This window comes from Schistocerca americana, chromosome 3, assembly GCF_021461395.2.
Source record: "Schistocerca americana isolate TAMUIC-IGC-003095 chromosome 3, iqSchAmer2.1, whole genome shotgun sequence".
Taxonomy (NCBI): Eukaryota; Metazoa; Arthropoda; class Insecta; order Orthoptera; family Acrididae; genus Schistocerca; species Schistocerca americana.
In genome coordinates, this window is record NC_060121.1 from 594,502,209 (window position 1) to 594,529,941 (window position 27,733).

Below are 27,733 nucleotides of genomic sequence, written 5' to 3' on the forward strand. Positions count from 1 at the left end.
CATCGTCAAATTTCTCGTTATGGTTGTTCGAGAATGAATGCTAACAGTTAATCGTACTTGCAGCAGCACTTAATGTAATAAGGAAGAACAGCAACACTGCAATCAGTCACAGTCTCATCGGGTTTTCATTGTCCTTGCATATCCAGATTTCAGCTATGAATTGCCATCTTCAGTGCTAAAATACAAGTAAATTATAGAATCGGATCTGATTAGAGTCGACATACTAATTGAGTGAGTTAACAATACAACGAACTCGCAGCAGTATACTTCACCATATTACTTTGTTACTCTAGAAGCAGAAATAAACTGAGGTTGTTGTTTACACTTACAGCAGTCTCAGTTTGCGTCATGTAGTGTAAGTAACGCCCTCTACAGGGTGCCATAAAGTCTGGGTACATAGGGAACTCTAATAAATAATAATAAAGCACATTTTAGTCATTTTGGTGTTAGTAAATAATATTATCAACATGACATCCGTGCTTTTTAGTGCGTAATTTGATGCACTTTGCAAGATTGAGGTGAACTCAATAGGATAGGTTTGAATTGCTGTCGATTTTAGCACACAGACTGGTAATGCGTTCTGTCAGATGGTTTAAATCTGTAATCTTCATCGAGTAAACTTTCTCTTCCCGCCTACTCCAAACAAACAAATCAAGAAGAGAAGGGTCTGGTGAACGAGGGAACCGCTCCATATGACCTCTTTTCCCAATCCAAGGAGGAAAATTGTCACGCAACCAATCTCTAACAGCTGCAGCAAAATGAGCAGGGGCCCCATACTGCTGAAACCAGACCGGAAGTCCGTCACCCAAACACCCAATCTGAAGCATAAATTTGTCTCTCAGCATTTTCAGATAAGTCTCATTCGTTACATATTCATCCTATAATGACCTTTCCACAAACCACGCTACACCATCACCTTTTAGCGTTTGGATGGACTCATCCAATGTGGACAGCCTTGAGATCAGTATCGAAGATTTTAGCTGCAAACAATTCACACATCTACATGTATCTGTTGGGCTCATCTTCATGTGAGTGATGCAATATCAGTAACTTGTATGGATGAAACCTCTCCTCTGCAGTATTTTGTGGATGGTTGATCTTGGAACACCAAACTCTGTGGATCTCCGACGAAGCGATTTCTTTGGCTAGCATAAACCTTGGCCAAGACAGCCTCTTTCGTTTCGTCTGAAGTCTTTGGTCGTTGGAAACAGGGTTTGTCCAACACACTGTCCATGGTAATTATTTCCCGCCTGCATTAAAACAAATAGGTTGATGATGAGGGTATCGAAGGTTAAATTCTTCCGCATTTTTGAGATACGACCATCCTTCCGCCTTCTGTTCCACTTAAGAGCACCAACTCCACACGTTCTTCTTTAGTCAGAACCATCATTCAATCTGAAAGAAACAAAATGTATTAGGATTTTTAGAATTTATTTTATTATTTATTTAAATTTATTAATATTTAAAGAATATAGAATATTTATTAGAATTTCTTAGAATTGTCTATGTATCCAGACTTTGTGGACACCCTATATGATACAAAATAACTAACCCAGTTTCAGTCCAATATGGTAGTTTAAAACCCCTTTTTTAATAAATAAAATCAGCAAGTATATTTGCATATCACTTGAAAATATATTGAGAAATGCCGACTTAATACAATGTGGTGTTTTAATTAGTGCAAATCAATGCTGATATGTAATTTCCTTGTACCTTAGCACTGAAGACGGCAGGTTATCTGAAATCTGGATATGCAAGAACAGCAGAAGATCAATGGGACTACAGTTGATTGCTGTGTTCCTATCCTTACTTATCATAGTCTACGGTCGATTTACACAACGATTCCCTATGGAATCGAAGACGATTTAATGTAATGTTAACGGCGAGAGCCTTGTTTGAAATGAAAGAAAAAGGGAAACGATTGTGGGTGAGAAGTTGGATAGCGAGAATAAAAGCTCGAAGTGTCCATCAGAATTTGCTACGTGAGCTATGTGCGAGGACATAAAGAGCTACGGAAATTATTTGAGAATGGACGAACAAATATTTGTTTGCCGTTATGAAAGCAGCTCCTCATACTTGCAAACAAGGTAGTCACTTAAGAAATGCGATTTGTGATAACGATCATTTCATGGTTACTTACGACTTTTAGCAACAGGCGAAAGTTATTTGAGCTTAAAACATAGTAATGGCATTTCACAGTGTACATACCATTCCATGTGTTGTTCCAGAAACATGTGAAGCAGTACGTAATTCGTTTAAGAAGTACTGAGTCTGAAGTCTATTCAGTTTTTTCCTCATCTACGGTGAACCCTTTTAGAAGGCAGCTAATGGCTACAGCTATTTCTTTATGAGAGTCGAACCGGTCGTGGTAATCAATGGGCTTGGTGTTGTGAAGAACTTCGTATCCTCCATACTTAGACATCTACTTGGTGGTAGTCACATGGCAAGTAAACTTCGATGTCATTTTGTAGGTTAGAAGCGAGTCAAGCATACAATGGCGAACTTTAATCAAAGATATGTTTGATAAAAGCTTCCCTAGTACATTGTAAAGAATTTGACCACAGGGCTTTGATCTAAGATCTTTGTAAAAAAAAAAATTGTGTAACACAGGCCTTACTCGGATTTGTTGTTGGCACCAGGTACGGTCAGACTGTCGGTGCGCACCTTAACCTGGCTGTAATGTTCTCTGCAGATGATCAGGACACAAGCCCATCCATGTGGGTGAGGAACTGAAAAGTATCTTGTGTTAAACAAGGCAGGGATTTCTTACGAATTTCGATTCTCTTCATTTTTGAGCTATTTTATTTTTCGAAAATTAGCTGAAAAATTCGGAAACTGACCTGTATGAAAATATAAATGCATTTACTATTTTTGTTTGGAAGAGGAAGGGCTGATGACCCTTCCCCCACCCTCCTGTGTTCATCAGAATCCGCACCTGAGTGCTGCTGATGGCAACACATTTGGCAGTGATGAGAGTAATTGCATTGACAGCTGTGTACAGTCCATCTCGCAGTCGATCAGTTTGGTTCTAAGATGAGTTTTCCTCCACAGAGTTCCTTGAAAACGAGGTACAGATGTGTTTAGGTGATGTTCGAAGCGAATTGGAAGACTGTTTTCTGTTCAGTACTATAATGCACTACTTTACAAGCAATTACGAGGGGATTTCAGGGAATCAGTTACGCATTATTACTTTTATTGAATGCTGCACTACCCTTCAAAGAGACATAAGAGGTGGAATCCAAAATTTTCGGAACTGGTCCTGCCACCTGGAAAGTAGGAGCAGTAGATCTTTGCACCGCTAGGTGGTGAGAGCTTCATATCTAATGAGTCAGTGTGCGGAGTGGCGTTCAGCTGGGAGGACTTGTTGCGTGTTCACAGTGATGCCTGTAATACACTGTGTTTAGTATGTGGCGATTTTACGATGTATCCACGAACAGAACAGCGCGTGTGTATCAAATTCTGTGCGAATCTCGGGAGAAGTGCTACGGAGACCCTTGCAATGATTCAACGAGTGTTTGGGGGACAGATCATGAGACATACGCGTGTGTTTGAGTGGCATGCTCGGTTCATGGCCGGCCGTACAGACGTCGAAGATGATGCTCACACTTGAAGGTCCGTTAACCGCACAACGCCAGACGTTGTTGCCAAATTTCAACAACTGGTTTGTGCGGATCGACGTCCCATTGTTTATGGGACATGCCAACGAATGTTGACTGATGAATTGGGCATGCATTGTGTCGCCGCAAAATTTGTGCCAAGGATCTTGACTGCCGGTCAGAAGGCACAGCAATGAGAAGTGTGCACGGACCTTCGTCAGACCGCATCTGATGATCCAACTTTCATGTCATGGGTTATCACTGGCGACAAGAGCTGGATTTACGGTTGTGACCCAGAGACAAAGCAACAATCGTCCCAGTGGAAGAGCCCAGGCTCTCCAAGATCCAAAAAAGCGAGACAGGTGAAGAGCAAAGTGAAGAGCATGATCATCGTTTTCTTTGATACCAAGGGAATTGTGCACAAAGAATTCGTCCCACCCAGCCGAACAGTGAATTCCGCATAGTACTGTGACGTTTTGCGACGGCTCCGTGAAAACGTGTGGCGACGACGGCCCGAACTTTGGCGTCAAGCGAACTCGCTGCTGCATCACGACATCGCGCCCTGTCACATGTCCTTGCTCACCAGGACCTTTTTGGAAAAAACAACATGGCAGTTGTACGCCACCCACCATACTTGCCAGATTTGGCGCCTTGCAACGTCACTCTATTCCCAAAACTGAAACTCAAGCTGAAAGGCCGTCGGTTCGACACTCCGTAGAGGATTCTAGAAGCATCGCTGGCGGTGATAAACACCCTCAAAGAACAGGACTTGCGGAAACGTTTGACCAGTGGCAGAAGCGCTGTGTGTACATGCGGATGGGAACTAGTTCGAGGGTGATGGTGACCATTAGTCTAAAGATAAGGTTTTCAACAGGTGGCAGCACCAGTCCCGAAAATTTTGGATAGCATCTCGTAGGTACATAACACTGTCTTTCAGTAGTCACCTATTCTCTGTAAACAACACTCGGAAAGTCCTTATCATTGGGAGATCTCTCCTACGCAAATGTTCTTGCCGAAAAGTTGGATATGACAGTGCCTTACCACTATGCCACGACACTCAGAAGAGGGCGCTGGGCGAGTACAGTCAGCACACTTGGCCGGTATTGGAGGACGTTGTGAGAATCTGATGGGGGAAGTAGCTCCTCACATACATTGACTGAAACTTGGAGGAAATGAGTTCCACTTTCCTAATGTAGTGCTACAAACTGTAGCCATCTAGCCAATCGATATCTAGCTTTTTCTTGGTTTATTCGAATTGCCAAATACAATGCTAGGACTGTTCATTTCGAAAAGTACACTGCCGTCCTCCCTCCAAATCTTTTCCCCAACCCCAGTTTGTGCTCTATCTCAAATTACCTAGTTGTCGACAGGACTTACGCCTGTGCTGCAAGAACACCATCTGTCCGTCGACTTAATAAATACAGCAATCACTCACTGCTTTGGATGATCGAGACAGATGTGGTAAAGGCAACATTGGATGCCTTAAAGTAGACGTTTCGGACTAACAACACAAAAAGTATGTGTTCAGTCAGCTGCTAGAAAATCCATTTAACCTTGAGTAATTCAATATGTACACAAAATATAAAGGAATGAATAATACATTGTTATATTGATGATTTTGAAGTTATGCTTGTGTGCAACTGCAAATCGTACACAGACATAACATCGCAACCAGTGACACAAAATTACTAGCAGTTGAGACTGACGAATCAACAACATTGAGAACTGTCTAAAGGATGTAATTTTTAGCTTACTGCTTCAAAAGTTTTTGTTCTATTATTGGAATTCCAGCGTAACCCCATTGTGAAATGTAAACATTCGAAGCCATGTCTTGTCACAAATACATAGCGATTCCGTGATGATGTTACAAACTTTCAGGGATGATGGAGAATGGTAAATGTATCATTGTGAGGTAAGGGACCGCGGTTCCGAAACGATCTAGTCGAAAATTAGAAGCGAAAAATCGTTCTGATATCTAGGAAAGTGGAATACATATACTGGTACTGTTGTTGCTGATATTGTAGACAGGCAACTTTCAGAGATGGTAGTATGGACAAGAACAAGAAAAAAAGCCTATAGACATGGGCTCTAAAATACATATCTTAAATCTATGAACACTCGTTGTGTGAAATCTTATGGGACGTAACTGCTAAGGTCCTCAGTCCCGAAGCTTACACACTACTTAATCTAAATCATCCTAAGGACAAACACACACACCCATGCCCGAGGGAGGACTCGAACCTCCGCCGGGACCAGCCGCACAGTCCATGACTGCAGCGCCTGAGACCGCTCTGCTAATCCCGCGCGGCTGAACACTCGCTCATCTTCGCTTCTGCGAAACACGCCTCTTCTGCTGAGCATGTGCCATTAGCTCTTAAGATATGCATTTTCGTCCCATATTTACTGGACTTTTTTTCTTGGTTTAGTCCATACCACAACTTCCAAAAACATGGAAACCAAAGAGCTTGCAATAGGAATACGTGTTTAACGGTATAGAAGATTGAACAAACGCTCTCTTTTTGGCCCAACTACCGCTTCTGAGTTGCCTACCTACAATTTTAGCAACAATAGTTCTGGCATATATATTCCACTGTGAGAGGTATCAGAACGATTGACGCTTATAACTTTCGATTATATAGTTCCCGGACCAGAGTCTCTACCCTCAGATTGATACATTTACCCTTCTCCATCGTCCCTGGAGGTTTGTAACATCATCACGGAATCACCTTGTACCTGCAACATGAGACGGCATCGGATACTTAGACTTCATAATGGAGTAACGCCGAAATTGTAAAAGCAGAACAAAAACCTTTACAATCGTAAGCGGAAAAATACGTCTTTCTTCAATTTTTTATGTAGTTGTTCCGTTAGCCTCTCCATAATGTTGTGGACTGTGTATACATGAAATGACCTGGGGCCTTTAACGCAACTGAACAGATCATTCACTGGAAAAGGTTATGTTACGCTACTTGGAGACGATTGTAGCCATTCGTGGGCTTATGTTACCAAACAGCGATAGAATATGTATGGGTGACAACGCGCCATGTCACTGGGCCACAACTGTTCGCAATAGGTTTGAAGAGCATTATGGGTGATTCGAGTGAATGATTTGGCAACCCTGATCGACCGACTGAATCCCAGCGATGATTTATGGGACATAATCGAGAGGTCAGTTCGTGCCACATTCATATTCTTGAAGAAGGAAACCTTGTTTCACGAAGCGCCTAGCATTCATGGCTCGTTGGTCATTCGATTGTTCATGTCATATGATTTTGAAACGCATCCCTGTTGGTTTTTCAACACATTCGAAGTTGATTTCTGAACGAATCATAAGTTGATTTTTGAATGCGAGCATAGTGTACGTGACGTCTCTGTCAGGGGAATCCTCGTCGCATCTAAAAAAAAAAAAAAAAAAAAAAAAAAAAAAAAAAAAAAAAAAAAAAAACCCTTTCCAAAATCAAAAGGGGACGGAGGTATACGAGCTGAGTCGAATAAATCGGAATGCGTGAATGCCAGTCGCTGCTGTTTGTTTATGCGGCTGATTGCGTGTTCCAGTGATAAGCTTTGTTGTAGTTTTTAGCGGAACTCCTAGATTCATACTACCAGTGTGGAAATAAACGACTAACAGGAATGACAGTTTGCAAAGATTACATATTATCTTCTCACTGTATCCAAAAAAATGAAATTTTGACAGAAATCTTTTGCCAGAATGCTATACTAATTAGGGCCAGTTGTACAGCCATCTTAAACATCGGCTTTAGCTCTGTTCTCGTAATAGTGCGGAAAACGCATTGTACGAATACACAATAACGCCTAACCGGAGAATAAACGCGGGATAACTGAATCGGTGGTTCTGGCAGGATTACTGTAATTTAAATTTTGACAATGGCAGGAATAGTTACAGAATTAGTGATGACAAGATTGATTGTTAGAACGAGGAAGGAGAAGAAAAGAGGACATCACGCTAATTATGTACAAGTACATGACTACTTCAAATTTATATAAAAATTTCGCACTACCACTACTTTTCAATCTCATGCTTGAGAAACAGGAGCATATAAATGAAATGTGAAACTATTTCCTAACATAAAACATGTTTCTTGTAGTAGGCCTATTAGGCATTTGGTATTGGTCTTCGTGAATTGTATTCTGTCGAGTTATTTATGTAAATGAGGTAGATAAAAATGACCAATTGTGCCAAAACAGTCTCGCGTATTTGGCGTGTGTTACAATAGCTGCAATATTAGTGAGGCCTATTTCGTTGTATCTAGCAGACAGTGACAAGATAGACGTAATCAAGTCTTGGGTGGTCGAATTAACAGCTTTTCAGTATTAGATAACGACATCTTGATTTTTCATGTAGCAAAACTTTTGACGAACTTTGATGAGGTAATAGATTCTTTCGCAGAAAGGGAAGCACGCCGTGTAAAGCTGTAACAAGATTAGAGAGGAAAAAAGTTGGGATCAAAGGATTGAAGAAATGTGTACTGTTTTTCTTGTCTCTTATCTTTACTACTTTCGTGTTTACTATATTTAATTTAATAACACGCAAAAGAGAAAGTTATAAGTTAATAAGGCTTCTTATTCTCCTGGTCACAAATAATCCCACCCAGTATCAATGGTGAGTTTTTTTTTAAAGGGGGTTAGGGTGTCGAACCAGCCGACGGGGAACAGGAGAGACACCACAGGACATTTGTAATTCCCGCTGTCCCGAATATAGGTTTGATGGCTTCCATTGCAAAATATACACGTTTGAATTCCACAGAATGGGAAACAGTGACGTGCGATGGAAGAATACTGTGTGAAGAGGCGTGGCACTGCACTTTGGCACACCTAAGACCAAATAACGTCTTACATATCCTCGAACATGTATGTTTTATATATCAAACTCTTCAGAAAGATGTGGGCTACAAAATGAACATTTTTTGAAAAAAAATATTTTTTTTAAATTTTGATGTTCTATCTGGCCAGTATGTCTCAGTTTTACTATCATAGATGAACACTAGAGCGCACAAATTATACATGTGGTGGTTGGACTATGTGAGGAATAGGTTCATGCAGTCGTTTCACAAGCTGTAACCTGCACCACATTGTGTCAGTCATTATTGGTTGTATTTGCGGAAAAAGTAATTGCTGGTAATTAATTTAGTCAGTATTACAGTCTTATAAAGTAGTGATAATAAACTCCTGGAAATGGAAAAAAGAACACATTGACACCGGTGTGTCAGACCCACCATACTTGCTCCGGACACTGCGAGAGGGCTGTACAAGCAATGATCACACGCACGGCACAGCGGACACACCAGGAACCGCGGTGTTGGCCGTCGAATGGCGCTAGCTGCGCAGCATTTGTGCACCGCCGCCGTCAGTGTCAGCCAGTTTGCCGTGGCATACGGAGCTCCATCGCAGTCTTTAACACTGGTAGCATGCCGCGACAGCGTGGACGTGAACCGTATGTGCAGTTGACGGACTTTGAGCGAGGGCGTATAGTGGGCATGCGGGAGGCCGGGTGGACGTACCGCCGAATTGCTCAACACGTGGAGCGTGAGGTCTCCACAGTACATCGATGTTGTCGCCAGTGGTCGGCGGAAGGTGCACGTGCCCGTCGACCTGGGACCGGACCGCAGCGACGCACGGATGCACGCCAAGACCGTAGGATCCTACGCAGTGCCGTAGGGGACCGCACCGCCACTTCCCAGCAAATTAGGGACACTGTTGCTCCTGGGGTATCGGCGAGGACCATTCGCAACCGTCTCCATGAAGCTGGGCTACGGTCCCGCACACCGTTAGGCCGTCTTCCGCTCACCCCCCAACATCGTGCAGCCCGCCTCCAGTGGTGTCGCGACAGGCGTGAATGGAGGGACGAATGGAGACGTGTCGTCTTCAGCGATGAGAGTCGCTTCTGCCTTGGTGCCAATGATGGTCGTATGCGTGTTTGGCGCCGTGCAGGTGAGCGCCACAATCAGGACTGCATACGACCGAGGCACACAGGGCCAACACCCGGCATCATGGTGTGGGGAGCGATCTCCTACACTGGCCGTACACCACTGGTGATCGTCGAGGGGACACTGAATAGTGCACGGTACATCCAAACCGTCATCGAACCCATCGTTCTACCATTCCTAGACCGGCAAGGGAACTTGCTGTTCCAACAGGACAATGCACGTCCGCATGTATCCCGTGCCACCCAACGTGCTCTAGAAGGTGTAAGTCAACTACCCTGGCCAGCAAGATCTCCGGATCTGTCCCCCATTGAGCATGTTTGGGACTGGATGAAGCGTCGTCTCACGCGGTCTGCACGTCCAGCACGAACGCTGGTCCAACTGAGGCGCCAGGTGGAAATGGCATGGCAAGCCGTTCCACAGAACTACATCCAGCATCTCTACGATCGTCTCCATGGGAGAATAGCAGCCTGCATTTCTGCGAGAGGTGGATATACACTGTACTAGTGCCGACATTGTGCATGCTCTGTTGCCTGTGTCTATGTGCCTGTGGTTCTGTCAGTGTGATCATGTGATGTATCTGACCCCAGGAATGTGTCAATAAAGCTTCCCCTTCCTGGGACAATGGATTCACGGTGTTCTTATTTCAATTTCCAGGAGTGTAGTAATAATACTTTAAATTTATACAGTTTCAAAACACTACGGGGTAATTACATCCATGTTAGGAACCACTGCTCTATTGTGTAAGCTGATCATGCTAAGGAATTTACGAAAACAGGAAGACTTGCAAAAACTTAAAAACTTGACAAATTATTAATGAATTACAAAGCGCAAGCTGTGAAGAAGAAATTCAATATTCTGCTAAACTGTGCCGTGGTTTTGCTACGCATTGATTGTTTACCTGCATACTGCAACGTGGGTTCCTGCAGCTGCAGTGGGCTCAGTGGCGCGTCGGCTCCCACCACTCGGGCGCGACGCGGTTATTGTCAGAATAGCAGTGCCATTTCCACGAATCGTCAAGGACACATCGGTAACCATTTCAATTTAATAACCTTTCAATTAGAAGCTCGTGTTTTTAGGAGACAATCGCATGTGATGCCGACACCCTAACGTTACCCATCAAGACGTGACTTCTAATTCAACCAGAACACAATATCGCAAACACACGCTCTCATAACAGTCATCCATAAGGGAAAGATAAATACCTGACACGTTCTACTGAGAAAAGGGTAGAAAGGAGGAGGACGATGAAAGGAAGGTTGTGGTTTGTCCTCCAGTCGACGTCGCGGACATTACAGACATAGCTCTGGCTCAATAGAACATCAGTGGAGCAGAAAATTGATCGTGGCCTTGTTGGAGAAACGACACCAGGATTCACCTATACTGATTTGTGAAAATGAATAAAATCATTGTACCACCTCAACTGGCACAAGTGTGCATTGTTTTGTGGCTATGTATTGCAGTAGTTTCAGTCTCCGAGTACTACTGCAACCTACAGCCTGCAGAATCTGCTTAGTGTATTCATCTCTCGGTCTCCCTTTACGACTATTACCCTCCATTCTTCCGCCCAATACTATACAGGTGATCCCTTGGTGCCTCATAAAGTGTCCTACCAATCGATCCCTTCTTCTAGTCGAGTTGTGCCACAAATTCCTCTTCTCCCCAATTCTGTTCAGTACATCCTCATCTAATCTACCCATCTAATCTTCAGCATTCTTCTGTAGCACAACGTTTCTAAAACTTCTATTCTCTTCTTGTCTAAACTATTTATCGTCCATGTTTCACTTCCATACATAGCTACTCTCCATGCTAATACTTTCAGAAAGGACTCTGATACTGAAATCTATACTCGATGTTAACAAATTTCTCTTCTTCAGGAACGCTTTCCTTGCCATTACCAGTTTACATTTTATCTCCCCTCTACTTCGACCATCATCAGTTATTTTGCTTCCCAGATAGCAAAACTCATCTACTACTTTAAGTGTCTTATTTCCTGATCTAATTCCTGAGCATCACTACATTCCAGTGTCTTCGTTTTGCTTTTGTTGATGTTCGTCTTATATCATCCTTTCAAGACACTGTCCATTCCGTTCAGCTGCTCTTCTAGGTCCTGACATAATTGCGGTGTCGTCGGCAAACCCCAAAGTTTTTATTTCTTCCCTATGGATTTTAATTCGTACTCCAAATTTTTCTTTTCTTTCCTTTACTGCTTGCCAAAATCACAGCTTTCCTTTCATACCCCTCGACTCTTACAACTGCCCTTTGCTTTCTATACAAATTGTAAATAGCCTTTTACTCCCTGTATTTTACCCCTGCCACCTTCAGAATTGGAAAGAGAATATTCCAGTCAAGATTGTCGAAAGCTTTATCTAAGTCTACAAATGCTAGAAACGTATGTTTGCCTTTTCTTAACCTGTCTTCTAAGATAAGTCTTAGGGCCAGTATTGCCTCGCGTACAGAATCCTAACTGATATTCCCCGAGGTCGGCTTCTACCAGTTTTTCCACTTGTCTGTAAAAAATTCGCGTTAGTATTCTGCGAACGTGACTTATTAAACTGAGAGTTCGGTAATTTTCACACCTTTCACCACCTGCTTTCTTTGGGATAGGAATTATTATATTCTTCTTGAAGTCTGTGGGCATTTTGCCTGTCTCATACATCTTGCTCACCAAATGGAGAAGTTTTGTCATGGCTGGCTCACCCAAGGCTATCAGTAGTTCTAATGGAACGTTGTCTGCTCCCAGGGCCTTGTTTCGACTTAGGTCTTTCAGTGCTCTGTCAAATTTTTCACGCAGTATCATATCTCCCATTTTATCTTCATCTACGTCCTCTTCCATGTCAGTATTGCCCTCAAGTGCATCGCCCTTGTATAGACCGTCTACATACTCCTTCCACCTTTTTACTGTCCCTTCTTTGCTCAGGTTTGGTTTTCCAACTGGGCTCTTGCTATTCATGTAGGTTGCTCTCTTTTTTTTTTCAAAGGTCACTTTAATTTTCCTGTAGGAGTACCTATCTTATCTCTAATTCATTCAGGTGGTTCTCTTTTTTTTCCAAAGGTCTCTTTAATTTTCCTGTAGGCAGAGTCTATCTCACCCCTAGTGTAGGGAGTATCTATCTTACCCCTAGTGACATATGCTTCTACATTCTTGGATTTGTCCTCTAGACATTCCTGCTGAGCCATTTTGCACTTCCTTTTGATCTTATTTTTAAGACTTTTGTATTTCTTTTTGCCTGCTTCATTTTCTGAATTTTTATATTTTCTCCTTTCATCAAGTAAATTCAATATCTCTTTTGTTACCGAAGGATTTCTACTAGCCGTTATCTTTTCACCTACTTGGTCCTCTGCTGCCTTCACTATTTCATCTCTCAAAGCTACCCATTCTTCTTCTATTGTATTTCTTTCCCATGTTCTTGTCAGTCGTTCCTCAATGCTCTCTCTGAAACCCCCTACAACCTCTCGTTCTGTCAGTTTTGCCAGGTCCCATTTTCTTAAGTTCCTACCTTTTTGCAGTTTCTTCAGTTCTAATGTTCATAATCAAGAAATTGTGGTCAGAGTCCACATCTGCCCCTGGAAATGTCCGAATGTTAGCTGAGAGTCTTGGAAATTTGGAAATTATGTAAAATATAAACGTTTCAGTAAAATGTTCTTGCAGGGAGAGGTATGGGGGTGGGGCGGGTTACAACCCCGATGATAGCCACCCCTCCCCTCTTGGATCCATGTCGTTCATTCATATCACAATAAACACAATACTACGGTGTAGAGACAACCCTCACAGTCATAAACATGGTGCACTCGACTCTTCATAACAGGTCGGAGGGACATGTTCGCAAATCTATTCCACTACGACCTTGCCCTGGATTCCTGCATCTGCCTCCAGCGCTCATTTGTCATGATTATGAGAATGACTTACATGGTCCAATAAGACACATCGAAACCTACCCTGAAATTTTTTACACGGGAAGAAGACAATGACAGAAATGCACTGCCAAAATTTTAGCTATTAAGAGGCACTGTAAGAATTTTGTAAAAAATGTTGAATTGACACATTTTTGCCGCGCGAAGAACAACTTAGAACAGCGGTTTGTACAGCCTTGCCCGCCTAGCACGACACTCGGCGAATCACTCACGCAGCGCCGCGTAGCGGAGTTATCCGGACTTCACAGACACCAATTTTAAGCACCTGAAGCCTGGTGTACAATGGAGTGAATGGAAGCGAAGAAGTGCGAGTGAGCATTTGCAGAAACTTCACTACCATTCGCTTGTATATGTGCAGAAACGCTTATACTAGTGGGAACGGAAGAGAACACGAGGTCGTGAACATTGTCTATGAACGCTGTGTCACTAGGTTTTAGTTTTTGGAGGTAATATTCGGCATACAGGATACAACTCTTATCTTGTTAGAGCCACAGTGCCAACCTTTGCTATTCTGTGAGGATTATTTTGCATGGCGAGCCCACTGTTCTTGACACAGTATGCAGAATCGCGCAGGGAAGGAAGAATTTAAGTGTCTCAATTAGTTTGAAAGCGTGACAGGCTTGGAGATCGTGCACTTTACACGGAATTGCCTCTCCATCTCTCCTTAGCACTGGTCCAAAATTTTCCTTGTATGTCAACTGCCATTTTCCCCTGGCTTCTAATTACCATTGCGGGAAATTTATGAACAGAAGCCCGCCGTTGTGGCCGAGCGGTTCTAGGCGCTTTAGTCCGGAACCGCGCTGCTGCTACGGTCGCAGGTTCGAATCCTGCCTCGGGCATGGATGTGTGTGCTGTCTTTAGGTTGGTTGGGTTTAAATAGTTCTAAGTCTGGGGGACTGATGACCTCAGATGTGTAGTCCCATTGTGCTCAGAGCCATTTGAACCATTTTTTATAAACAGAACACTAATTGCCGACATCGAGCATCATCTCAAGAGGTGACACGCGTGTAAGGTCTAATTTTTTGTTTGTTTTGTTTTCGTAAAACAAAAATGGCCTAGTCGCAAAGCGCGCGCTTCGTGATCCAGAGAGTGTGGGGTCAAATCCAGTTCAGACGACAACTTTTTCACTGTGATTTTTAACCGAGCATTCACATCTCACAGATGTCGGAGTGGGCACTAAAGACATGTGGTTCGTATTCCACGTTAAACTGCAGGTCTCCATTTCCCAATTAGGTAACTGGGGAATGTTAGGGACACATAAGCAGCTCCAGTTGCGTCCAGTGGAAAGACCTGCAAGAGGCTACCGGGTAATGGTAATGCACAAATGAGTGGAACTTAAGAATACTGTTCCGCTGATTAACCTGAAATGAGAGAGGGGTATCGGAAATTATGTTGTCTGATATTGTACTGAAAAATGCTTTCCACTAGCGAAAAAATTCTTTATCGAAAGGTTGAATCGGACTAGTAATTCCAGGTGGAATCCACATTACAGCTACAGATTTTTCGTCGTCCTCCCATAAAAACAGAGGCGTCGTTATGTCCTGACCATGAATCCAACAAAAGCAATGAATTAGTTTTTGCAGCTCGTAGGAATAAGTTTCGAACTAAATGCTGAAAATTATTCTTTCTCATTTTTCCAGATTTTGGTACGTCGGTTACAAGATTTTTGCAACTAAACAGTCCATTTTTTAATTTTTTTGGCCTAATTTGCATTGCTGTTCTTTAAGACAGATATACGGCGGCGGAAACAGTAAACGACTCATACTTATCACTGGCATTATTATACCTGAATGTGTCATTGCATTAATTGATTGGGCAACCGACTCCGTCTTCTTTTCACCCCGAAATGATAAAGTGCTATGTGCGCGCAGTTCTTTCACGAAACCTGACTGATCAGCGTTATGAACAGCAGTTGCGGAGATAACAGCAAGTGTAGTCTACACGTCAGCTTTGAATTTCTATACAGGGTGGTCCATTGATCGTGACCGGGCCAAACATCTCACGAAATAAGAGTCAAACGAAAAAACTACAAAGAACGAAACTTGTCTAGCTTGAAGGGGGAAACCAGAAGGCTCTATGGTTGGCCCGCTAGATGGCGCTGCCATTGGTCAAAAACTGCGTTTTTTAAAAATAGGAACCCCCATTTTTATTACATATTCGTGTAGTACGTAAAGAAATATGAATGTTTTAGTTGGACTACTTTTTTCACTTTGTGGCGGATGGCGCTGTAATAGTCACAAACATATGGCTCACAATTTTAGAAGAACAGCTGGTAACAGGTAGGTTTTTTAAATTAAAATGCAGATCGTAGGTACGTTTGAACATTTTATTTCGGTTGTTCCAATTTGATACATGTACCTTTGTGAACTTATCATTTCTGAGAACGCATGCTGTTACAGCGTGATTACCTGTAAATACCACATTAATGCAATAAATGTTCAAAATGATGTCCGTCAACCTCTATGCATTTGGCAGTACGTGTAACGACATTCCTCTCAACAGCGAGTAGTTCGCCTTCCGTAATGTTCGCACATGCATTGACAATGCGCTGACGCGCGTTGTCAGGCGTTGTCGGTGGATCACGATAGCAAATATCCTTCAACTTTCCTCACAGAAAGAAATCCGGGGACGTCAGGTCAGGTGAACGTGCGGACCACGGTAAGGTGCTTCGACTACCAATCCACCTGTCATGAAATATGCTATTCAATACCGCTTCGAGCACAGTCGTTCTATGTGCCGGACACCCATCATGTTGGAAGTGCATCGCCATTCTGTCATGCAATGAAACATCTTGTAGTAAAATCGGTAGAACATTACGTAGGAAATCAGCATACTTTGCACCATTTAGATTGCCATCGATAAAATGGGGGCCAATTATCCTTCCTCCCATAATGCCGCACCATACATTAATCCGCCAAGGTCGCTGATGTTCCACTTGTCGCAGCCATCGTGGATTTTCCGTTGCCCAGTAGTGCATATTATGCCGATTTACGTTACCGCTGTTGGTGAGTGACGCTTTGTCGCTAAATAGAACGCGTGCAAAAAATCTGTCATCGTCCCATAATTTCTCATGTGCCCAGTGGCAGAACCGTACACGACGTTCAAAGTCGTCGCCATGCAATTCCTGGTGCATAGAAATATGGTACGGGTGCAATTGATGTTGATGTAGCATTCTCAACACCGAAGTTTTTGAGATTCCCGATTCTCGCGCAATTTGTCTGCTACTGATGTGCGGATTAGCCGCGACAGCAGCTAAAACACCTACTTGGGCACCATCATTTGTTGCAGGTCGTGGTTGACGTTTCACATGTGGCTGAACACTTCCTGCTTCCTTAATTAACGTAACTATTCGGCGAACGGTCCGGACACTTGGATGATGTAGTCGAGGATACCGAGCAGCATACATAGCACATGTCCGTTGGGCTTTTTGATCGCAATAGCCATGCATCAACACGATATCGACCTTTTCCGCAAATCGTAAATGGTCCATTATAACACGGGTAATGTATTAAGAAGCAAATACCGTCCGTACTGGCGGAATGTTACGTGCTCCCACGTACTTATACGTTTGTGACTATTACAGCGCCATCTATCACAAAGCGAAAAAAGTGGTCCAACTAAAACATTAATATTTCTTTGCGTACTACACGAATATGTAATTAAAAAATGGGGGTTCCTATAAAAAAAACGCAGTTGATATCCGTTTGACCTATGGCAGCGCCATCTTAACGGGCCAACCATAGTGCCATCTGGTTTCCCCCTTCAAGCTAGACGAGTTTCGTTCTTTGTAGTTTTTTCGTTTGATGCTTGTTTCGTGAAGTATTTGACCCGGTCCCTATCAATGGACCACCCTGTATAGCAATGTTTATCACTGGCAGCTGCCGTACGCGTTTACATGACGTAAACTTGGTAATTTTCCGACTCCCTGTTCTGTACGGTTCTTGAACCTGCATAGCCAGGTCGATGAATCCTGAAAATTAGCAATGTTCATGTCAGATGCGATTCGGAGGGCCCCATTTCGCAGCTCTCCATCGGTAATGGTGCACATTCTCGCACGAGGAGTTCTAGATCTTACGAACAGTTTTTCAGTCAGATGGTTTCGGGTTTCCGTTTGGCGCATATTTCTTACTTCATGTAATTCATTCTTCCATTTGTGTAGTTAACGCTCCGATTTTCCGAAACGAAAACGCCTTTGCACACTACTTAACTTCAAGCGTTTTATCCCTCCTTCGTTTAACCAATATTTCACTGCCTTTTCTTTGTCACTGAAAGATGTTGCACTATTTTTTTTTTAAGTCTTGGTGGATATTTTTCTTCGTAACTATTACTGTCACAACTGACGTTATTTCGGCTGGGAACCGCGTTCTTCATATTTCCTTATTGCTAAACTGAGAATGTTAATTGGATTCCACATTACTTGTGAAACTGGAAGAAAAAAGAGGATACTATCAGCGGGCAGGCCTTACAAAAGCACAATAAATATTAATTCAGCTTTGAAGGGCGTGGCTCTCGCTCTTCTGTATCAGTCCCCAGGTCAACAGGTCGTGAAAGTACTCTGCAAAAACCCTACAGTTCTCTTTCGCACTAACAGCCAACTCCCCTTTCTTATCTCTTATAAACGGTTCTCTGCCCTAGTATCCAATCAGACTCTCTTGGAATTTCCCGAAAACGTGTTTGCTGTTGTTCTTCCTGAAGTTGGTCTCAATCTCGCCCAGTTCCTGCTTCATCTTCTGTCTTCTGGTGCATCTTATGGTTAGGGCTGCTTCTTTTCTTGCTCCTACGAAAACTTCCCATTTTTCCGGGTCCTTCTTGCTGCTCGTCTCTCCACGCTTTCCTGGGAGTCTCTACCGCTTCGTCACATTCCTTGTTCCACCACCAGTGCTTCCGTTTCTTTTCTTCCTTTCCCCATAGTTCAGCCTGTTTCGCCATATTTCGCCTCATGTTATCCCATTCAATGAATGATTCAATTCCTTCCTTATATCTGGATCGATTGTGTCTTAATTTGTCTCTGTCTACCTTTATTTTTTCGGTTCTTATATTCGTCTGTGGCAGTCTGTCCCTGTTTGGAATCCAAAGGTACTTAACTTCTTTAAGATAACTGTTTTTTACGTATCCAAAACTACGTTCATTCCCGCTTTCGCATCATATTGACCTAATTTTCGATGCTATTCTATATGTCATCATGTGTACGACGAGAATATCGGTAGAGGAATCAGGGCAGCAGGAATGTACTGGCGATGGAAACGAAATCTTTCAGCCGCACTTTAAACTCCAGACAACATAAAAATTATGAAATTTCCCCACTTTCCACCCAGATGAAAAACTTGTTTTACGCAATTTTAATCGTAGTTTTCCTTCTAATAGCTGCAACGAACGTACGATCGCAAATGTACCGGCGTCAAGAAAAGCGGTAATTAATTTATGAATGTCATTCAAAACAAATTAAAAACAGTTTAGGGTAGGTCTTTATTTACCTTGACGTGTTTTGACGCTATGACGATTCAGAGAGCAAAAAATCGATTTTTATATACAGCGACTCTCTCGACCTGTCGATAACTCTACAATTGTTCTGCAGTTGCTACTTGGCGTACCTCTGGAATTGCGCAGAAGCAGAGATAATACTGCTTCCACACCTTTAGTCACGTGATCTGTAAGTCTCCAAGTGCTTGTGGCGCGATGCGATAGTCAAGTTTTCCTGATATTTGCTCGGCGTGTGACGTCATGTTGGTTGTTATGCACTCGTGAATACCGCCATTGCTAGTGACAATTTTATGTTGAAATGTGACAAATCCTTTTTTATCGCTCCTCCTTTTAAAGAAACCCAGTGAAAATAAATTTTTAAATATCTCACAGACTGCAGTAATCTTCCGAAATTCTCCCCGGTGTCTGCTATGGCCGGTAAGCAACTTGTTTATGTGGGATAAATACGGCGACCTAATTGCTCTCTGGAAACATGACGGTTAGGAATTTAAATCTCGGTAACCTCACTTTCGATAACTAACAAAGATCTTGTTTTTGTGCTTTTGTGCGTATGGTATTTTGAGGAGCGTTGTTATAAGGGATTGTATCTGTTCTTTTAGGTAATGGGGAGGTACAATGGTGCTTCTCTCAGGTGAAAGGGACGCTGGAAGAGGATGTAACAGACGGTAAGTTTCATGTCAGGCTATTTATTGTGTTATACATTCATGTAACAGTTGCTTCGGAGAACAGAGAGAATGAAAACCACTGTAGATATGTAGTTGTAACTGTAATGTTGTAGCAACAACTAGTCCCAATAGTTGCGGTAAGGGGTAGCAGACAGTACCAGTAATCTTCGTAGTACCAGTTAAATACGTTTAGTAAAATAAATCGTTTTTCCACCTTGCGAATCTCATTTGTGTGAACTTTTTATGTTACAGCTGATATCATCTCCTGTGTCGAATTTAACCACGATGGTGATCTCTTAGCGACAGGGGATAAAGGAGGACGAGTAGTCATATTTCAGAGGGATCCTATCGTAAGTAGTTGTTTTCTGCATTTGGGAAAAAAGTAATTTTTCGTACGTGTGTAATGTAGTGCGTAGACTTTGAGTGAATCCTAAAGCAAAACTTTTGAGACTAATTAATTTGCTGTCGGTATAGTCGTTAGACAGATTTGGTGAATTTATAAAGTATTAACCATTTTCTGTAGTACTTTGACCTAAAACATAACTGCTCAGAATAATCGTATTTAGGCCTAGTTGCCATTATATAAGATACCTTAACTCTGTAATAACGAAACTGGGCATATTGCGAACTTTTGTTCGCTACAGATGAATATAAACCCCTGATGGTGTATAGTATAATGGATTCAGTACTAAAATTTAGAATGAGAAATTAGATGCCAATTCTTCTTGTTTACTTGTCAGTGATTTTGTGTGTGTGTGTGTGTGTGTGTGTGTGTGTGTGTGTGTGTGACACGTGTGTGTGTGTGTGTGTTTTGTTCAAATATTGTTGGTCAAATGAACTTGTTCAGTAGAGTAAGAATAAGTGTTGTTAAATATCTGACCATAGCTAAAACAGGCGTCATTGGTCACTAGATGGAATTGGTTTTTGTAATTTTTTTATGATGGATTTCACCATTTGATTGGGCAAGTTGCTCTCACAGTCTTTCACATTTTGCCAAAATCTGGTCAGTGAGCATTGTTTGTACGCTATATCAGGTCAGTCCATAATTTTTGTCACACCCTCTGAATGCTGCTGTTACTGTGACAGAAAAGAAACCAGTTCACTGTTGACTTGCATAATGACAGAAATTTTAAGTGTAAAGTGCAAAATAATGTAAGTTTTTTTTTATCTTACCTGCAGTGGCCCACTCTTAACACAACCAGAAGACGAAGTAAACTGATACGACGTATCAATGTGACTATATTTATATAAATTTTTCATTCATGGATAACTGTAATTATTAAAATATGTGAACAACAAGGGGCTTTTATTGTGATTTAACTTCAGCATTGGTGCCTGCTTGGCTCTGACACCCAGCTGTTCATCTGGGAGCTATTTTGCCAACACTAAGTTGCATATCTTCATCATAGGGTAGAGTTTGGTGGTGTTGCTGTAGGAGGTGGTGGTGGTGGTGGTGGTGGTGACAGACTTGTGTAACATAGTGTGAAGTTTGTCTTAGGTTAAAAGGTTTAGTTAGGCCATTCACTGTGGAAATAAGATACAGGTTGTGGTAGCAAATTCATGAATATTATAGCCAGAGATCCATGTTTATGCCATATTTGACACATTTCATATTCCAAATCATTACTTACAGATGAATTCAAAGAAGCTGTGCTGCTCTGTAGACAATCTCACTGTATTGTGAAAAATTAGGCCAGTAGGCTATGTATACGGTATCATTATATTTGAAAAATACTCATCAACAAGTGTATTATTGTATCATAAACTCAAATAGCAATTATCTCTGTGTATTACTAATTTGTGGTGAGTTTTGGATGAAGTCATGGTATTGTGAAATGTGACAAATGTTTTCATTGTCCATTTAACTTTATTTGGTTTTAAGTTGTGTTCACATAGCTTTCAGCTTCATTATTTACTCGTATTTCAGAGTAAAAACTGCATTCCAAGACGTGGGGAGTACAAAGTGTACAGCACATTTCATAGTCATGAACCTGAGTTCGACTACCTCAAGAGTTTGGAAATTGAAGAGAAAATTAATAAAATTAGGTGGTTGAAAAGGAGGAATCAAGCCCATTTTCTTCTCTCCACTAACGGTAGTCCAGACAATACCTCTTATTTTGTTGTCAAATTAGATTTAATTTTTGTTGGCTCTCGAAATTAAGTATTTGACAAATCTGGTTGAATGTCTGTGATTGTACAATGATTGTAGATTTAAATAATCGCTTAGCTCTAAGGCAGCAAATAGTTCAATATTTTACAGTACAATAGGTTGTGATCATATTTACAGCATGTGTAAATTTGTTCATTGATGTTCAAAATATGAGCTAGCAAAATTATTTTTTTTCTTTTTGGTGTTGTTTATCTAGTAATTTCTCAATACAGCCATTATTTTTTGTATATAATAATTTGGTTGGTGTAGTGCTTAATTAAACATAGGTATCAGTGTACCAATTACTTTTACTTCAAATAGTTTGTTTATATAATAGAATATAAGCTGAAAGGTGCATGGTCTGTATTTGGGTGTGGGTGTGAATGTGAATGCAACTATTACTATTGTATTCGTGTGAGATGGAGTGAAAACAGAAAGTATTCAAAGTTTTTGGATTTTGGTAGTTGGCATAGGAAGAAGAGAAATATTAACTTCTTGGTTTACTGTTCACAATTGGTTGGCAGACTGCTCTCAAACTCACAATTGGTAGAACTTGGTAAAAGTCAGGTGGCTTTGTCCGGTGGTAATTTGTATTTGGCTTTGACCAACATTAGCTAGCTGCCAGTACTGTGTGAGTAAGCCATTGTTGGCTGCAGTGTTACTTTGTTGTACCTCACTGTATTTCACAGTTTCCTTTTCTAGTGATAAGTGTATGTGATTGCTGCAGTTAGTAACTTTAAATGTGTCAATAACGCGCGTGCGTGCCACTCTCACTTAAGTGCCTGGAAGAGGATTCATCGAACCATCTACAGACTATTCCTCTACTGTTCCACTCATGAGCAGCATGTGGTAAAAATGATCACTTAAAGATTTACTTGTGAGCACGTATTTCTCTTGCTGTAAGTGGACAGCGGCTAAATATTTCTGCATTGGGGGAGAACATTGGTGATCGAAATTTTGTGAAAAGATCTCGTCATATTGCAAAAACACTACAGTTTTAATGATTGCCACCCCACCTCTTTGCCGTATCCATGTCACACCCTCCCGTTTTACAATAATATAAAAGGACTTAGACTTTTCTGAGCTTTTTCACAGTCTTCTGTCAATCCTATTTTATGCAAATTGCACACGGAGCAGCAGTATTCCAGAATAGAACAGGCAAGTGTCATGTAGGTAGTCTCCTCAGTAGATGTGTTGCATCTTCAAAGAGTTTTGCCAATAAAACAGTCTTTGTTTGCCTTCCTCACAATATTATCTATGTGCTTATTCCAATCCAAGTTAATTCTAATCTTTAACTATTTAGCTGATAAACAGCCTTTAGATTTGTGTGATTTATTGTGTAACTGAAATTTAAGATTCCTTTTAATATCCATGTGCATGATCTCACAATTTTTGTTATTTAGAATCAGTTGTTTTCATCCCATACAGGTATATTGTGTGTATCATTTTGCAGTTTATTTTTATCTTCTGATGACTTCAACAGATAAGTCAGTATCATCTGCAAACAGTCTAAGAAGGTTGGTAAAATTATCTACTAAATCATTTATATAGATTAGGAACAGCAGGGGGGCTGTAACACTTCTTTGGGAATGCCAGATACCATTTTTGTTTTAATCTAGGACTTCAAAACAGTTACTACAGAGTGTGACCTTTCAAGTAGGAAATCACGAAACCAGCCTTCCAACCTGGAACACACTCCATAGGCATGCAATTTTATTAAAAGTTGCTTGTGAGGAATGGTATCAAGACTTTGGTAAATATGGATCAGTTTGAGATCTCCTGCTGGCCGGAGTGGCCGAGCGATTCTAGGCACTACAGTCTGGAATCGTGCGACTGCTACGGTTGCAGGTTCGAATCATGCCTCGGGCATGGATGTGTGTGATGTCCTTAGGTTAGTTAGGTTTAAGTAGTAATAAGTTCTAGGGCACTGATGACATCAGATTTTAAGTCCCATAGTGCTCAGAGGCATTTGAACCATTTGAGATCTCCTGTTGATAGCATTAATTACTTCATGTGAACAAAGAGTTAGTTGTTTCACATGAACAATATTTTCCGAACCTGCTCTGACTATTTGTCTGTAGTTTTTCTTCAAAATAATTCATAATGCTAATAAGTAATATATGTTCCAAAATCCTACTGCAAATGAGCGTGATACGGATGTGTAATTCAGTGGATTACGCGTATTCCTTTTTTGGGTATTGGTGTGACCTGTGCAACTTTCCAGTCTTTAGATATAGATCTTTCGTCTAGTAAGCTGTTGTATGATTGTGTATATCAGCACACACTGAAAGAAAACTAATTGGTGTACAATCTGGGCCAGAAGACTTGGCTTTATTAAATGATTAGGCTGCTTCACTACCTGGAGGATAGCCACTTTTAAGTTAGCCATGTTGACTACTGTCCTTGGTTTGAATTTTGTAACATTCACTTAGTCTTTATCGAGGAAGGAATTTCAGAAAACTGTGTTTACTCTGCTTCAGTGATGCTGTCATCAGTGACATTACCATTTATGTTGGACAGTGAAGGTATTGTTTCTCTCTCACTGCTGGTATAGTTCACATGTGACAGAAATTTCTATGGATTTTCTGGCAGATTTTGAGACAGTTTGGTCTTAGACCACTACATATTAATGTGGCATGCAGATGCAAACAAATAGAAGAGAACAAAAGCAATATTTATTTTGTTGCTTTGATATTTTTATAATTTTGTTTGCTTTTTATGGACTGGTCTTGTAGTGTATCCTGAGGTATGTGTCAGATTGGAAGATGGTTTAGTTGTGAGGGTGAAGACAGTGAATGTGAATATGAAATCTTAGCTGTGCTTGTGTAATGATCTGTAACATGGCTCAGAGAGTTTGACAGTTGGATTAGTGAAGCCAACAAATGTAGAGAGATTGGTTCATTTTTGTTATGTTGCTATTTTGCACATACAGTATTGAACTTGAATGACTGGTTTCTTCAGACCATGCACTTCATGTTGACAGGTTCAGTTTTATGGGTAACTTAATATGTTCATTTTATAGTGGAGCCAAATGTAATGAAGCTATTCAGTGTGTAAAGTGTATTTTTTTCTGTTACCTTTATATTTTACTTAAACACTGTTCAACTTATTCCAGATAAGACTATAAAACTATGGAAGGTTTCGGAACGTGACAAGAGAGTAGAAGGTTACAATACCAAGGAAGAAAATGGACAGATGAAGGATCCTTCTTGTATAACACAACTCCGGGTGAGTATTTGTATTTCATTTGGCATAGCATTGAGAGAAAAAGATGTGTATTATGATCCAGATTAACCACGCACGGTACATTACAGGAAACAAAACAAGCCTCTTACAATGAAGTGACCGTATATTTTATATGTACACATGTTCATTGACCTTCAATATTGAAAATCTTAGGCAATTTTTGACACTACCTAAGATTAATAAAATTGGCAGAGCTAACCTTAGCCAACACAGTAAACTCCAGTTCAGAGGGGGATTTTATGAACTATTCCTGATAAAAATATGGTAACTATGTGTTGGAATATATAATGGAAGGATAATTAAATCACTGAATGAAATAGTACAGAAGATTCGGCTCAAAATATCCTTAAAAATAAAACAGGGTTAATATGATGTGTCACTAACAAAACAATAGCACAAGAAATCGGAATCGTATACAGATTTAAATATTTTAAAGCAGTAGCCACAGAAATAAAACACTACAAGTTAACCACAGAACCAGGTATTAAAAATGCAAGAAAATGCTTCTGAGCAGGATATCAGAGAGCAGAATCATTGGAACAGCAATAAAGAAATTATGAAATGGTAAGAACATCATTAAATTGAATAAGGGAATCAAGGATATCATGAAATTAGGACAGACCATCTGTACTACAAACAAGGAGCTACAATCGGTCCATGAGAAGGGTGATTCCACACGTGGACATTGGTATCTGAGAGTAAATAGTAGTACTGGGTCGAGAGGAATCTGGTGAACTATTTTTATAAAACTGAGAAAATGGTTGACTGAAGGCTATGAATAATCCACATAATGCCTAGAGACAGCATCAGTAAAAAAATTATCTATGCAGTAGTTATATTTTGAGAGGAGGCACATGGACTCAATCTGTTGTTTCTAGGATTCATTACCTTTTCAGCTTCTTGTTAGCAAATATATGTGATCCAAATGATTATTGCACAACTTTTTAAACGTTTTTAGTTCAGTGTGTGGAGTTTCCTTCTATATTCTCTTACAGCAATGTTTTTTAATTAATTATTGTTTTTGAAATATAGAATAGTTTCGTGCCCAAGTGAACCTCTGCCTGAGGCAGTGAGCAGGAAATAGCACACTTCCAAGAGAAAATGTGTAAGTTCAGTTTTGCTTACTAAAGCACATCAACTGTTGTATAATACATGTGTAGAACAGAGGAAAAGCTTCCTATCCAGCATGTAACTCCTGTAGCTAACTGTAGGTGAAGAGAATAGGAGAACAAAGGAAGGGAACAAGGATTCTGAAAACACCCTCAATTTTTGAGTTCTACAAAATAATGTAGAATACATTGAAATGTTGTAGCCTCATGCACTTTCATGAATAGCTTGTAAATGCCTTTCCATTTTTCACAAGAAAAATTTGTGGATGCCTGTCTGGTAAAATGAATGTCTCGTGATTGCACCAGTTTTACATTGTTTCATCTGCTGAGTCACAAGTTTTTCTTTTTAAGAAAACTGTTTTGTTTCTGTACCGGTGATTAAAAAAAGTGCAGGTCACACCCATCTATAAAGGAGAATGTGACTGATCCACGTCACTACAGTCCCAAATCAATCATTTATGGCAGAATTTTAGAAAATATTTTGAATTTAGTAGTAAGTAATTACATTTCTGAAAGTTGATTAATTTCGAACTAACCTAGATCTCATACATAACGATTGTGCAATGACATTATAATGTTAGCAGTGGACAGAGCCAAGCAGATAAATTTGATACATACAAACTTCATGATACATTTGATGTAGCACCGAATCAACACCTGCTAGACAAAATAAGTTCATGATACATTTGGCCAAAATCATGCTCCAGTTGTCAAAGTATTGAGATAAGGGAAAGAGTGCTGTTGGGGTTTAGAGCAGTTCAGACATCGTACTAGAATATAGCATACCCAAGGACATTTAGTAAGGCAACATGTTTCCTGATAATGCATTTGCTGTGTTTACCTAATACAAGCCACACTTTTTTGGCATAATTCAAATCTGAAGAAAGTGTGTGATTTATCAGCACAACCATACAAATACCTGGTATATTTTCACATACAACTTCAGCTGTAGTACTAATTACTAATATCTCAGTTTGAAATGAAAAACAAATTTGCCGGGGCAGGGAAATTAGTTGTGTGTGTGAAATAATAGTATAACAATCTGAAAATTGACAGGTCATTTAAGTACTAACGATTATCAGCCTCGTAGTTCTGTTGTTGTAATGGGAGTGCGATTTGGTATTGAAAGTGTATATATAGAAGTAACTCGTGTATCCTTCGAACAGGGTGCGATTCGTCTGGAAAACTGAGAACTCTCGGGGTATTTTACCTGGAAAAGTAAGGGAAGTCCAAAGGAATTTTATAAAATTGCAGGGAATTCTGTGTTTTTAATGTAACATTGGAATTTATTTTTGTTGAGCTTACTTAATAAATCACACATTTTAAAATACTTCATATTCAAAAGTATGTTAATTTTTTGGATATCAGACCATGTTCAGAAACTGTGATTAAACTACATGTGAGAGGAAAGAAAAGTCGTTACACTGTGAGATGCTCACCCCCCCCCCCCCCCCCCCCCACCCCACACACACACATATATTCCAGCTATTACTATCTCAGGAGCTCTCATGAAATCTTCCTTCCCCATACCTGGAATTCTCAGGGGACTCACCTCCATCCCCCTCCCCCAAGTCTGAGTAACCACCATGATGAAGTACTTTATTTGAACAGAGTGTCTGAAGACTTAACC

General features: G+C 40.8%; 1 protein-coding gene across 3 annotated transcripts in view; it reads left to right on the top strand.

Moving 5' to 3' along the window:
• Nucleotides 1-27,733, top strand: part of LOC124605130 (protein phosphatase PP2A 55 kDa regulatory subunit) — an 82,158-nt gene that overhangs the window by 22,585 nt on the left and 31,840 nt on the right. The window contains exons 1-5 of one of the 3 annotated variants that reach the window (XM_047136612.1): nt 19,151-19,431; nt 19,534-19,599; nt 19,852-19,949; nt 21,527-21,692; nt 24,864-24,976. In XM_047136612.1, the coding sequence (XP_046992568.1) occupies nt 19,407-19,431; nt 19,534-19,599; nt 19,852-19,949; nt 21,527-21,692; nt 24,864-24,976 (468 nt within the window). In that variant the 5' untranslated portion in view covers nt 19,151-19,406. Of the gene's footprint in view, nt 1-19,150; nt 19,432-19,533; nt 19,600-19,851; nt 19,950-21,526; nt 21,693-24,863; nt 24,977-27,733 lie in introns of those variants that run through there. The other 2 variants (XM_047136613.1, XM_047136611.1) reach the window with 2 other exon arrangements.